General features: G+C 36.8%; 1 protein-coding gene across 9 annotated transcripts in view; it reads right to left on the minus strand.

Annotated features, from left to right (window-relative positions):
• Nucleotides 1–6,719, minus strand: part of LOC147828441 (histone demethylase UTY-like) — a 258,477-nt gene extending 251,758 nt beyond the window's left edge. For 7 of the 9 annotated variants that reach the window (XR_015450784.1, XM_087209911.1, XM_087209915.1 and 4 more), the window contains exons 1-2: nt 6,197–6,718; nt 5,917–5,980 (exon numbers count right to left, since the gene is read on the minus strand). Coding sequence is in view for 8 of the 9 variants with exons in the window: in XM_087209911.1 (XP_087066037.1) it covers nt 5,917–5,980; nt 6,197–6,348 (216 nt within the window). In the remaining variant the exon portion in view is untranslated. Of the gene's footprint in view, nt 1–5,916; nt 5,981–6,196 lie in introns of all 9 variants that reach the window. The other 2 variants (XM_087209914.1, XM_087209909.1) reach the window with 2 other exon arrangements.
• Nucleotides 6,720–13,685: the final 6,966 nt, after the last annotated feature.

Consider the following 13,685-nt stretch of genomic DNA (forward strand, 5'->3'; position numbering starts at 1 on the left):
TGCACTTGCACAGCAGGCAGCGAAACCACTGAACTAAATCCCCGGCCCTACTTTGATTTTTAAAAGTACTTGTTACAGTATTTACTGCTAATTTGTATTTCATCTAAAAGCCCTAACACTGTACTGCAAATAAGAAGTAAAATAAAAACAAAAATCCTTTAGGTGGAAAATTTTTAAAGGATCATTATGAGGGTTTGTTATAACTATTGTAAGAATTTGCATATGTTTTTTGGGTTTTTGGGGGGTTTTTTTGGTACCGGAGATCAAACTCAGGACCTTGGGCTTGTGTGGGAGGCAGCAGAACCACTGAACTAAATCCCTGCCCATACATCTAAGTTTTTTTAAACATCAGGGCCTCAGAGAAAATAAGCACTGGAATTAAAAACATCTTCAAAGAATAAAGCATCTCTGATGTCTAGAAAAGTTGAGAAAGGTATTTCACCACAACTTTTTTTTTTTAATTTTTTTTTTTTCCGCACTGGAGATCGAACTCGGGTCCTTGCACTTGCGCAGCAGGCAGTGAAACCACTGAGCTAAATTCCTGGTTCACCACAACTTTTAAAGCTTTAAAAGTTTGTAAGTCAACACTTAACAACTGGAAAACCTGTAAGTCAAATTTATGTAGAATAGGCTGGGGATGTGGCTCAGTGGCGCCACACCTACCTGGCAAGCACAAGATCCTGAGTTCAATCCCCAGTACCAGAAATAAATAAATAAAATTTATATAGACTATATAAAAATGAAAACAAGCGGAAAGATCAGTAATATTGACAAAAATAAAATTTTGAAAATCAGTAGTGAAAGTCAAGCTTCTGCGAAAGTGGTAAGAAGGTCTTACCATACATTTTGCAGAGAAAATGAAGGAGCATGACAAAAACCTAAGCTAGGATATGAGGGTGCCTACTTAAAATGTGCAAGCCTTAAATTTGTTAGCCCATCCCTAAAAAAGATAGATTGATAGATACATGATATTTTTAAATGTCCAAGTTAATCAATTCCCATAGGTAAAAACTGACCTAACCTTCTTAGCCTAATTATTTCCTGAAACCAATAGTTCAACACTCGATGGAATAGCAGCTGTTTCACCTAGTGCAGCTTATGAACTACAGCAGAAAACTAAAAACCAAAAATACTTCCTTGACCAGAACTCCAGCTCATTCCTTCTAGCAAGTAAATCAAAAACAAAGTTTGAAGACACACTGACTTAAAACTTTCCAGGTAAACATTTCACTGTCATGTTGTGATTCACAGGAAGCAATGCAGAATTATGTGAGGCAATGAAATACTACTCAGCTTTAAAAGAGAAAGAAATGACTGCTACATTGCAACATGAATAAGTCAAAAATTATGATTAAAAAAGCCACTTTAATCACCACCCCCAGAAAAAAAAAATGTACAAAGTAAAAGATTCCATTTTTTAAATTCCAGGAATGGAAAAACTAAAACAGCAAAAAGCAGAACAGTAGATAATAATGATATCAAGACATGAGGAAGAAAACGGAAGTGTTTTAAAGGGCAGAAGGAAATTTCTAGAAGTGATAGACATGTTCACTCTCTTGGTTATACTGATGATTTCATGTATATACAAATGTCAAAATTTAAATGTTGTATATGCTAAAAATATACAGTTTTGGGGCTGGGGATTTAGCTCAGTGGTTCCACCACCTGCCTTGAAAGTGCAAGGTCTTGAGTTCAGACTCCATTACCCCAAAACTATAAATAAATAAAATTTTAAAAAATAAAAATATTGGGCCAGGGATTTAGCTCAGTGGCTCCAGCACCTGCCTCACAAGCACAAAGACGTGAGTTCAATCTCCGGTACCAAAAATAAATAAATAAATAAAAATATGTAATTTTAGTCTAAGTCAATAATACCTAAAAAAAACTATTTTTAAAGACAAAAAAGGAAGCTAGGTGTGGTGGAGCATGCCTATAATTCAAGCATCAGAGAGGCTGAGGCATCAGAAAGAGCTCAGAGTGCTCCACACCAACCTGAGCTATAGTGATTTCAAGGCCAGCCTGATCTAGAAAATAAGACACCATCTCAAAAAACCAATAAATAAATATATACATACTACATAAAAGGGTGGAGATGTAGCCCAGCTGGTAAAATCCCTAACTAGCATGGCTGAGGTCTGAATTCAATCTGGAATAGTAAGGAAAAAAAAAAAAAAAAAAAAAAAATAATAATAATAATAATAATAATAATTCCAATGAGGCTTTAAGCCCACATATAATAGCATAATTTACTGTGACGTTACATTAAATAACTTTAATGTTAAGTTTAATGAGTCAACTCTATGTGAAATTAAATCAAATTAATATTTTCATTTTGAAAATGTATAGTAATATAATACTTATTATTTAGTGTTTAATAAAAAACTATAATTGGAAGCACAAAAGAACTTCAATTTCTCATCTTTAAAATGTTATTATCAGACTTATAGAAAACATTCGTGCCTTCACAACTAATACTTAATAAGTTTCTTATAGTTTAAACCTAGTACAGAAATTAGGCCTTATGACTGGGTCATTAGTTGCATTGCTAGCTAAATAAGGAACTAAATATCATATGTACATTACAATATTCAAGACAAAGATATGGTCAAACGAAACTCCAACTTGATGACTTTTTTTTGTTTTTTTAGGTTTTGGTACTGGGGATCGAACTCAAGACCTTGCACTTGCTAGACAGGCAGAAGAACCACTAAGCTAAATCTCAGGCCCTTGATGACTTTGTTTTTATTTGCATATTGTTACATGCAGAACTGTAATGTATAACAAAACAGTAAGATACAATACACCAAAAATTACAGTATTATATAAACAAGGTATAGGACCGAGAATTAAGTTTAGTGGTTCTGCTGCCTGCCTCACAAGCACAAGGTCCCAAGTTCGATCCCGGGCACCAGAAAAAAAACAAGAAATAAAGAACTGTACAAACAAGTACAGGTCTTAAGTTTTAGCAGTGTGTCATAAATCTGAATGGACGTCAAACAGGCAGGTCGTGAAGGAATGTCTGTCTGTATGGCATAGATTGTAAAGTCCATTCCAAACTTAAATGAATATTAAGTATAATTCATTGGACATTAATCTAACTTCTAATATTCTGAAATTTAAAGTTCCCAAAAGTATCTTCTCATTGCCAGAAATGGTGGTGCACACCTGTACTCTCAGCTCTCAGGAGGCAGAGGCAGGAGAATTGCTACAAATTTGAGCCCCGCCTGGGCTACATAGTGAGTTCAAGGCCAGCCTGAACTGTCTCAAAAAATAAATAAATGAAAATAAAAATACAAAAGTATTTTCCCATATCATCTATATGAAACATCAGACTGCATTTATTTCTGCCCTACCATACCAAAACAATAAATAAACCCATTTTTTTAAATACTATCAAAGTGAGCAACTCCACAAACTCCAAATTAGCAACAGTCACTCCAAAATAAATTCCTTAACTTTAAATCTTTTTTAATGTATTAGGATGACAATTTTGAAAGTATTCAAGTTTTTTGAAGATACTTAAATATTCTTTTCTTAAATAAAACCAAGAGGGCCGGGGATTTAGGTCAGTGGCCCTCCGCTTGGAGCGCAAGGTCCTGAGTTTGATCCCAGATGCCAGAAAAAAAAAAAAGAGAGAGACCAACAGTTACTACTGCTTATGTTATATCAAAGCTGGTCACTATTTTGCCACAGATCTTATTTATGGAGCAATTCTAATTTACACAAAGTCTGAGTTTCATTTATCAGTCAAATGAATTTACTGAACATTATTACTGTTTAGTTTGCTGGTGACTAAAACAATAAAAGATTACAGGTAAAATAACAGTGGCTGGTAAATTAATAATGCACACTTGCAATCTCAGTGCTTAGGAAGCTGAGGCAGGAAGATTGTGAGTTCAAGGGCAGTCTGGGCTATATAATGCAGGGAAACCTTGTCTCAAAACAAAAAAAGACTGTTGAGCATGTTCCTTACTCCTGTAATCCCACTACTCAGGTGGCTAGAGCAGGATGATTGCCTGCCTGAGCTACATAGTGAGTTCCTGGCCAGCGTGAACTGCATAATGAGATCCTGTCTTAAACAAAACAAAGAAATAAAAATTTTAAATTACTATGCTAAAATAAATATAGATAAAAATTCATGCAAGTTTTCATTTTTTAAAAAGTGCCACATGTATACAATGGAATAATATTCAGCCATAAAAGTTAATGAAATCCTAATGTTTGCAGCAACAAAGTTGAACTTGGGGTCATTATGCTAGCTAAGCAAAGTAAGTCGAGCACAGAAAGGTTAAGTACCATACCATCTCACTCATGTCAACTCTAACAAAATTCAATGTCAAAAAGTTGAAAATAGAATGCTGGTTACCAGAGGCTTAGAACAGAATGGGGAGAAGGGATGCAGGATAGTAAGTTGCAGTTAGCTGGGAGCAAGAAGCACAGCACAGTAACAATAGATAACAGTAATATACTTTATAGTTCAAAAAGGTAGAAAAACAATCTTGGAATCTTCCACCATAAAGATATTTAACCTGATTTAAACATTACCCAATATATATGTAATGAAATTACATAGTAATAATGTTTTTATGCATCCTTTTAAAAAAAATCTTTAACTTCATAAAATTACTGGCTGGGAATATAGCTCAGTGGTAGAGCACTTCCTACCATGTTTAAAACCTTGAATTTGATGTCTAGCATCAATCAATAAATAAAATTTCAGAAGAGAATTATTTAATATCCATTGAGTTGTTGCAGCATTTGTTGCACATAATCCTCCTTTCATGGTAATAAGGTAAAAAAAAATAAAAGTATCATTTTAAGCGGATTTTGGCTGGGTGATAAAATGACAGAAACAGGTTCTGTAGCCTTTATGCGATCCTTTATTAGCAAGTAACCAAATGAGCTCCAACTAATAAACACATAGCAGGTTTAAAAATGTTGCTTTCAATCTAACACAGGTTCTGTGGACTTTAAGCAACGGTTTACTAGTAAGCAACTAAATAAGCTATAACTAATAAACATACACCAGCTTTAAGAATGTTGCTTTCAATTTTGAGAGACCCAGGTGTTCTATTTTTAAATACTAGGCAATAATTTTTATTATACACCAGAGAGCTCTTTAAAATCAACTGGCTAAGATTTCCGTTTTTATCTCCGCCTTCCACCAAAGCGCCCTTCTTCATTTCTCTTCCTACTATTTCCCGCCATCTTGGCAGATAGGAGCAGCCATTAACTAAATGTCAGTGCCAACTTTTCACACATACAAACAAGGAAACCTCCCCAGTATCTAGTCAAATACTCTGGAAACAATATTCTACAGAGAAAATGAGCCCATGCATTCATAAAATAGCATCTGTACCATTGTTTGTGTGGATGCTAAATCCAAAAAAAGTAAATACTTATAACTTCATCGCAAATATACACTAATCAGTATACATAGGTGAAGCAACCAATCCAAACTCTTCACCACAGTAAATGATGGAACTTAGTTTTTCTGAGGTAAGGTGTATGAGAGCCTGGGTTAATATTAGACATCACAAATTATATGTCAAGTGGAAAGAAAAAAATAATGGAAGGTAAGTCGTTAGTTCTGAAAACTACGGATTCATTATCTGTGATACTAAAATTCAGGGACCATTGCCCTAACCAAAAATCCCTAAACTAACTGGCTATCTTCTATGCAAACCGGGTCCCAGAATGCTGTCTAAAGCTATTAGGAAAGATGTGGCAAGGTGGTGGACGAAGCGTTCTGGCGCAAAAGAGCAAAGGCAAGAAAAATTCCGAATGGCCCTTGCGCATTGTTGGCGACTACAATGAACGCCTGGCTGGTCGTGGGGGTTGCAAGACCTGGGAAAATCAAGATACAAGCCCAGAAAGACAGAGTAAGCACTTCGGTCAGCGCAATAGTTGCCCTACCTTGCCCAGAAGGGTCTTCGTCCTGGCGCCATCTTCGTGACGACTCAGAAACCCAAAGAGGCTGCTGTGGGGACAAGCATACGCGGCCAGTTAACGCTAGCGAAAAGCCACTAACCTGTCCCTTCCCGAACCTGAAGCCCGGCAAGCGACTGCCGCTTGGTGAGCGCCAAGCTGAGGCGGACTTCCCGTCGCCACCACTGGCGAGCGGCAGTCGGGCTTTCTTGTACAGTGACGCCAGGTTGGTCGAGACCCAAAACCTGCCGGTGACCGCGGACCGTACCTGTCCAATTCTCGGAGAGCTTCTCTGTCCTCGACTGTCAAGCTAAGAGATGCGTCTTCACTCTGGCCACTCGCTTTTTCCGCCGCCATTTTCTTTTCCTCATCACCGAAGGTAGCAGCGGCAGTAGCGAGCAACAATCCGCAGGATTTCATTAAAACGCAGCAAATTTCCAACTCCCGCGTTGACGCCCACTCAACTTAAAAACAGAGTTTGAAATGATACCCTTTATCGCAGTTTGAGACTTAAAACACCAACTTTATCGCCGCCATGAAGGGTGGTCGCGAAAAACTCCGAGGCAAAGACGAGAGCTGCTGATGCAGCGGCCGCAAAGCTCGACTATCAGGTTACAAGACTGGTTGAGCAGTGACCGGAGGAAGACGGAAGATCGCAATGGTGGACAACCCGGGATGATTTCTTAGAATTACAAACTTAGCCGGTACAAAGTTGTTGAAATAGTGTCACAGAGTGAACCCCACGCAACTGCCGTGACCTCTCCCTACAGCCAGTCAGATTCACCAATGGAAAAATCCAGTTTTTCTCACGTGACTTTTGTTGACTTACGACAGCGGTGGTGCCACTAAACTTGCTAGCTGCTAAAACTGGGTTAACTCAGAAATACTAGGGTCCAGGGAGCCGAACACCTAGTAATTCTGTGGGTGTCGGGTTAACTGATAAGATTTTCGAGAAAGTGTAGCACCATATCAACAGCCTTTAAATTCTTCATAAATTGATTAGGGTACAGTACGGAACGATGAGATCGAGTCACTTCATAACTACGGAGGCCTCGCGAGGAGGAAGGGAACAGTGAAAAAAACAATTGCCACCTCCCGCCAAGGGAAGTGAGCGCTTCTTTGACCTTCCCAGGCCGAGCGGGAGATCTCAGAGTAACTCTTGGGCAGTTCCATGTATTGTCCATGCAGAAGCTTGCATACACTCAAAAGGATTGCGTTTCGGGAAAGGACCCTAATGTTTCACCCCCAAAATATTAATTTTATGAGGGTGAAAATAGAGGGAGGAAAATAGCCTTTTCTAGGAGTGACCGCTGGCCCTAGGATCTTGTCAGTACTGTTTGTTGGGCCTGTGTTCAAGGCCACCCCACTTAAACTCATCTAAACAAAGTATGAAGTCCCACTGACCCTACCAAGCCCGGGAAATATTGCCGAAAGGGTCTAGTTCTCTGCTATAAATTTGTATCTCCAAAATTCCGTTCTCACTTTAAGCCAAATTTTACTCCTAATATGATAGTCCGTTATGTTCTCTGAAACGTATTTTATGTCCTTCTTTGTTCCATTACAGCTAAATGGGTCTGAATATTGCCCATAGCTATACTAACGTGTACATTAATTATAACAGATAGTGATCTACAATACAGCCATTTTTGACACATAAATACACATTCGCACAAGCTGTTACACAAATATCTAAAACATGGTCTTTTTCAACAATAAGGTTCACTTGTGTCATTATGGATAGATTGCCACATTCACACGAATAGTCATTACAAAATTGCCTACAGATGTTACAGAAGTTGCAGTCAAACACCAAGTCATTCTTTCACAAAAATGAACCTTAAATGAATCACAGACCTAAATTCAAAATGTAAAACTAGGCTGGGCATCCTGGGGGCATGCCTATAATCCCAGCATTTGGGAGGATAAGGCAGAAGGGTCACTGACCAGCTGTCTGAGGCCAGCCTGGGCTCCATAGTTGGTTTAAAGCCACCATGAATTACAAAGCAATGGAAACAGCCCAAGTACCCATCGACTAGACTGAATAAAGAAGATGTGGTTAGGGCTGGGAATTTAGTTTAGTGGTTCTGCCACCTACCTCACAAACAGAAGGTCCTGAGTTCAATTCCTGTACCGAAAAGAAAAACGATCGTTTTTTTTTTTTACAAAATGGAGTACTACTCAGCCATAAAGAACAAGAAACTAAAGACATTTATAGGTAGATGGATCCACACTGAACCCATACTCTTAAGTGAAATAAATAGGACACACATGTAAATACCAAATAATTTCTCTGGTGTGAGAAACAGAAAGTATAAATAAGGATCAAAATGAATAGGGGCCCGGGATTTAACTCAGTAGTTCTGCTGCCTGCCTTGCAAGTGCAAGGTCCCAAGTTTGATCCTCAGTCCCCCCCCCGCAAAAAAATTAATAATTGATAATGTGAAATAGGAAGAAAAAGTCTAAAGGGGTAGGGGAAGTGGGAGGGGTAGGGAAAAGGAAAGAAGGAAAAGAAAAAATATGAGAAAAGGAAAAATTAAAGCAAAGTATTTGTAAATGGGGGGGTTGAAGGGAGGGAAGGAGAATGGGGAAAAAATAACCAAGATATATCATCTAAAGGTACAAATTCCCAATGATAAATGTAACTATATTGTATACCTAAAATGTACCAATAAACTAATGAAAAAATAAATGAATTACAAAGCAAGACTCTCTCTCAAAAATAAATAAAACAAAACAAAAAAGGATAAATGATCTGAAAAACAGCTCACCAAAGAAAATATAGTAACAAGATGAAAAGATGCTCAATATCATATGTCATTAGTGCAGTTCAAATTAAAATAATGGAATACCACTTACAGCTATTAGTATAGCTTAAATTTTTTTTTTTTCAATACTGGGCATTAAACTCAGGACCTTGCACTTGTGAAGCAGGCACAGTGCAACTGAGCTAAATCCCCAACCCCTAGAATAGCTGAAAATTTTATAACTGATAATACCATTTGGTAAAGATGCATGGTGACACAACAGGAACTCTCACACATTGCTAGTAGAATGCAAAAACTAAACATGGTGAAGATCTTGATGCTAGGTATGTAGCCAGTCAATGGAACAGTGTAACTCCACACAAACATTTGCATAGGAACATATATAGTAGTACAATTTAAAATAACTGAGAACTAGAATCACACAAGTTGTCCCGCAACTAATAAATGAATAACACACTGTGCTATGTCTACAAAAAACTTTTATATTATTCAACAATAAAAAAGATATCAAGCCATGCAAAAATAGGTAAATCTTAACAGGAAGTAACTCCTTATGAAACAACAAAATGGTATAGGACAGAAGCATGGTTCTGGGTGGCATGAAAACCAGCTGGATCTCTGTCATTTGGGTATGAAAGAGGGTTATAGATACATATGATTTAAGGAAAAAGTGACCTCATAATACTGAAGATAAGATGTACTCCTTGAACCATAATCCTATTGTTAAGCTTCACATATGACTTTAATGGCTTTATCTACTTATGGTTTGTTAAGTAAGTATGTAGGAAAAACCAGGTAGAGTTACCACCAAGGAATCAGGGTTCTTATGCCTCAAGGTGGCTAAAGTAATGTTAAGTTCTATCCATATCATAATTGCTCATGATAATCATGTTTCATTACATTTCTGTGCTACATGCTGCAACGTCTTTTTCATTTCTGATTTTGTGTCTTTATTTCTTTAGATTTGATACAGTTTTGTCAATTTTATCTTTTTTAAAAAAATCTTAATTTTATTATTTTTTCAACTATTTTCCATTTGGTTTTCTTTTCTGCCTTTTCTATCCTTCTGATAACTCTGGTGTTTTTTCCTAATTCCTTGAGGTTAAAGTTATTTATTGGAATTTTTTTCTTAAAATAAAGTTGTAATTTTAGATTTTCATCTTAAAACCATTTTTCTTCTATCCTATAAGTGTTACTAGGCAGTATTTTCATTTGTGTCTAGATGTCTTTCACTTTCTCATTTGATTGCTTCTTTGACCAATAGGTTACTCAGGAATATGTTAATTGCTACCTTTCTGTGATTGTTTTTCACTTTCCTCCTGTTAATGGTTTCTAGTTTCATAATTGTTTTTTGAAAGAAAACCTGACATGATTTCAATCTTTTAAATTTGTTGACTTGTTTATTACCATATTTTTTATTATACTTATTTATTTGTTCATTTGCTTGTTTTCTCTCTTGTCATAACATATGTTCTATCCTGGAAAATGATGTATGTACACTTGAAAAGAGTATGTATTTTTTTTTCCCCTGGTGGATAGAATTTTCTGTACATATCTGTTAGGTTCATTTAGCCTGTTTCCTTGTTTTCTTTTATTTTGTTTTATTTTATCCATTAGTAAAACTGGGAATTGAAATTCTCTTATTATTAGTTATTAATATCTATTTTTGTGGGGGCATTGGCTAGAGGTATGTGTGAGATAGATATGCAAAGAAGCCACAAGACTAAAACCTCCCAGAATACATGGTTGTAGATTAAAAGGTAGTCTATAGGGCCACAAGTGTAAGTAGGATCAAAACAATTACCTTAAGATGTTGGAAAAACTGGATTTCAACCTCCCAAAGATTAAAACTAGACCCATATCTATTACCATGCACTAAACTAAGATCAAAACGGATTAAAGATCTAAATATTAAGAAGGAAACTCTAACCTTGCCAGAAGATAATTTAGGTAGAACTCTAGAAGATATTGGGTTAGGAAAAGACTTTATGAACAAATCCTCAGTAGCACGGGAGCTAGCATGAAGAATCAACAACTGGGATCTCATCTTATTAAAAGCCTTCTGCACTGGAAGAGAAACCACCAACAGAGCTAAGAGACAACCTACAATGTGGGAAAAAAATTTTAGCAGCTATACCTCAGATGAAGGACTACTATCTAGAATATATAAAGAATTGAAAAAAATCAGACCCCCCAAATTCAAAGACCCAATTCAAACATGGGCATCTGAAATGAACAGACATTTCTCAGACAAGGAAATAAAAGCAGAAAATAAATATATGAAAAAATGTTCAACATTAGTGGTCATTTGAGAGATGCAGATAAAAACAACACTGAGATTCCACCTCACCCCAGAAAGAATGGCTGCTAACAAGAATTCAACCAATAACAAATGCTGGTGGGGGTGTAGGGAGAAAAGAACCCATCTCCATTGTTGGTGGGAGTGCAGACTGGTGCAACCACTATGGAAAGCCATATGCAGATACCTCAAAGAACTAGGACTAGAGGTCCCATTTGACCTAGCTATGCCTCTACTGGGAATCTTCCCCAAAGAATTAATTATCTTCCCCACAGCGATATATATGCACCCATGTTTATAGTGGCACAGTTTGTAATAGCTAAAACTTGGAAACAGCTCATGTGCCCATCAACTGGAAACTGGATAAAGAAGATGTAGTTTTATTTATAAAATGGAGTACTACTCAGCCATAAAGAAAGAGAAACTAGAGACATCTATAGCTAAATGGATGCATATTGAGGCCATACTCTTAAGTGAAATAAATAGGACACACATGTGTCAATACCGAATAGTTTCTCTAGTGTGAGAAACTGATAGTGTAAATAAGGCTTAACATGATTAAAATGAATAATTGATAATTTGAAATAGGAAAAGGTCCAAAGGTATAGGGGTGGTGGGAGGGGAAGGGGAAAGGAAAGAAGGGAAAGGAAAAATTATGAAAAAAGAAAAAAAAATGGAAATCTATGTAAATAGGGAAGAGTGGAGGGGGTGAAGGGTGCACAGGTAATGGGGGAAAGAAATTTAAAAATTTTAAAAATTAATTTAAAAATTACATTTACCTTAAGGAATGACTGCTTTGGCCCTTGTATTCCCCATGCTCCCAAATTATCACTTGGATTGGCCCTAATGTCAGTCATAATAACAAACCACCCTCACCTTTCCCTGTCCTTCTCCTCTCTTTCTTCTGTTCCCTATATGAATTCTTGGACAGATGTCCTTCTTTTGTCCTTTATCCTTGCTTCATTTTCTATCAATTGAAAAAACAGAAAAGCCACAGAATCTTCAGTTTGGGGCTGGGTTTTTTTACTGAGATTCTCTCACGTTGAGAGCTCTCAGTTAAGACAGCCCCTCTGGGCCCTCTTGGAAGTCAGACTGGAAATGGATCCTGAGTAATCTCTCATTTTTTGCACCATGCCATGGTCATGAACAGCAACAAGTGGCACCCAATGTAGGGTCCAAGTGAGGCACCATTTGTGCAACTCATTGCAGAGGATTGACCTCCCAAAACTTGGAAAAGGAACAGGGACATATCCAACTCTTCATCCTGGTAAGGGGACAAAGATGGCCACAAGAATAACCTGACACATCATAGCAAGGACACAGGTTAAGGTTACCAGCTCAGAAGTCTTTTAGCTATCCATCTGCTAAGTGAGCAGGGCCAGTGCATTTGTTTTTCTTTCATTCATACAGAATGGATCAAACTTATGGGTAAGTGGCACCACAAGTGCAAGGTCCTGAGTTCAATCCCCAGTACAACCCCTCCCAAAAAAGAAGAATGGATCAAACTTTATCCAAAGAGGAAAAGCAATTTAAACCACATTTCCAATGTTTCTTAAAGGCATCCACTTAATAAATGATTGATAGTTATTCGACAACAATGTCCACAGTTTCCTCTGTAGGACAGTTTGGAGATGAAGGATGGGGAGCACATGGACCAAAAACAATCATTAGGTTCTACAAAAGCAGCACACCTTGGGCAGAACTGAAAATTAACCTCTTTCATTTCCTTCTACCAGCTTTATAGGAGAAATGGACTGGCTTTTATAGTACACATCACATAAGTTCATTGAATAAACAAAAAATATTCCTAGAAAGCCTTATGAATTTATTAACAAGTCTATTTGAGTAAGATAAACCATCAGTGTAGATACCATACCGTCTTAACAATAGTCTTTCCTTTCACAGGTATAAAAGGGTTTTTTCTTTCTGATCTTATTAGACAAACTATCTAATTGATGACCTGTAGGAAAAATTCTAACTAATCTGTTTAGAGTGATGAACCTAAAAACTGTAAAAGTGTTATTGTTATTCTACTTGGCCAATATATAGAGAGTGCACTCTGGTTTAAAAACAAGTCTCAGGCCAGGGATTTAGCTGAGTCGTTTCACTGCCTGCTGCATAAGCACAAGGACCCAAGTTCGATCCCCAGTACCAAAAAATAAAAAATAAAAATAAATAAATAATAAAATAAAAACAAGTCTTGTGTGTTCATATTACATGTTTATCTAGCTGTATGTGTAATGTGTGTTAATGACTAGTTAAAGCACCTGCAGCTGCTTCATCTAAAAAAAAAATATTTTTGTGCTCAACAGTTTTTTTTTGTTTTTCTTTCTTTTCTTTTCTTTCTATTCTTTTTTAAAAAATTTTTGGTTCTTTTAGAACCTTCCATGGAAGAGGCATTTATGTAGGTTTTCAGGGTAGCCAAACTCATTTAAAACATTACCAGACAGAGACTGACAAGCTTGAGGCTTACACAAGAATAAAAGCCTTAAAATTTGATAACCTAAATATTACATATGATTTTTTCCCAGTACCAAGAATCAAATTCAGGACTTTGGGCTTGCCAGGCCACTGAGCTAGATCCATGGTCCTGTTACATATGACTTAGGTTAATACATGTATGTAATGTTTCAATGTGTTAACTTATAAATACACATTATCCCCCAAAGTCCTCTATCTCTGCTCATCAATCT

Source organism: Heterocephalus glaber, unplaced genomic scaffold (assembly GCF_053883595.1).
Source record: "Heterocephalus glaber isolate CG9 unplaced genomic scaffold, H.glaber_assembly_v1.0 deba00001072, whole genome shotgun sequence".
In the NCBI taxonomy this organism is placed as follows: domain Eukaryota; kingdom Metazoa; phylum Chordata; class Mammalia; order Rodentia; family Bathyergidae; genus Heterocephalus; species Heterocephalus glaber.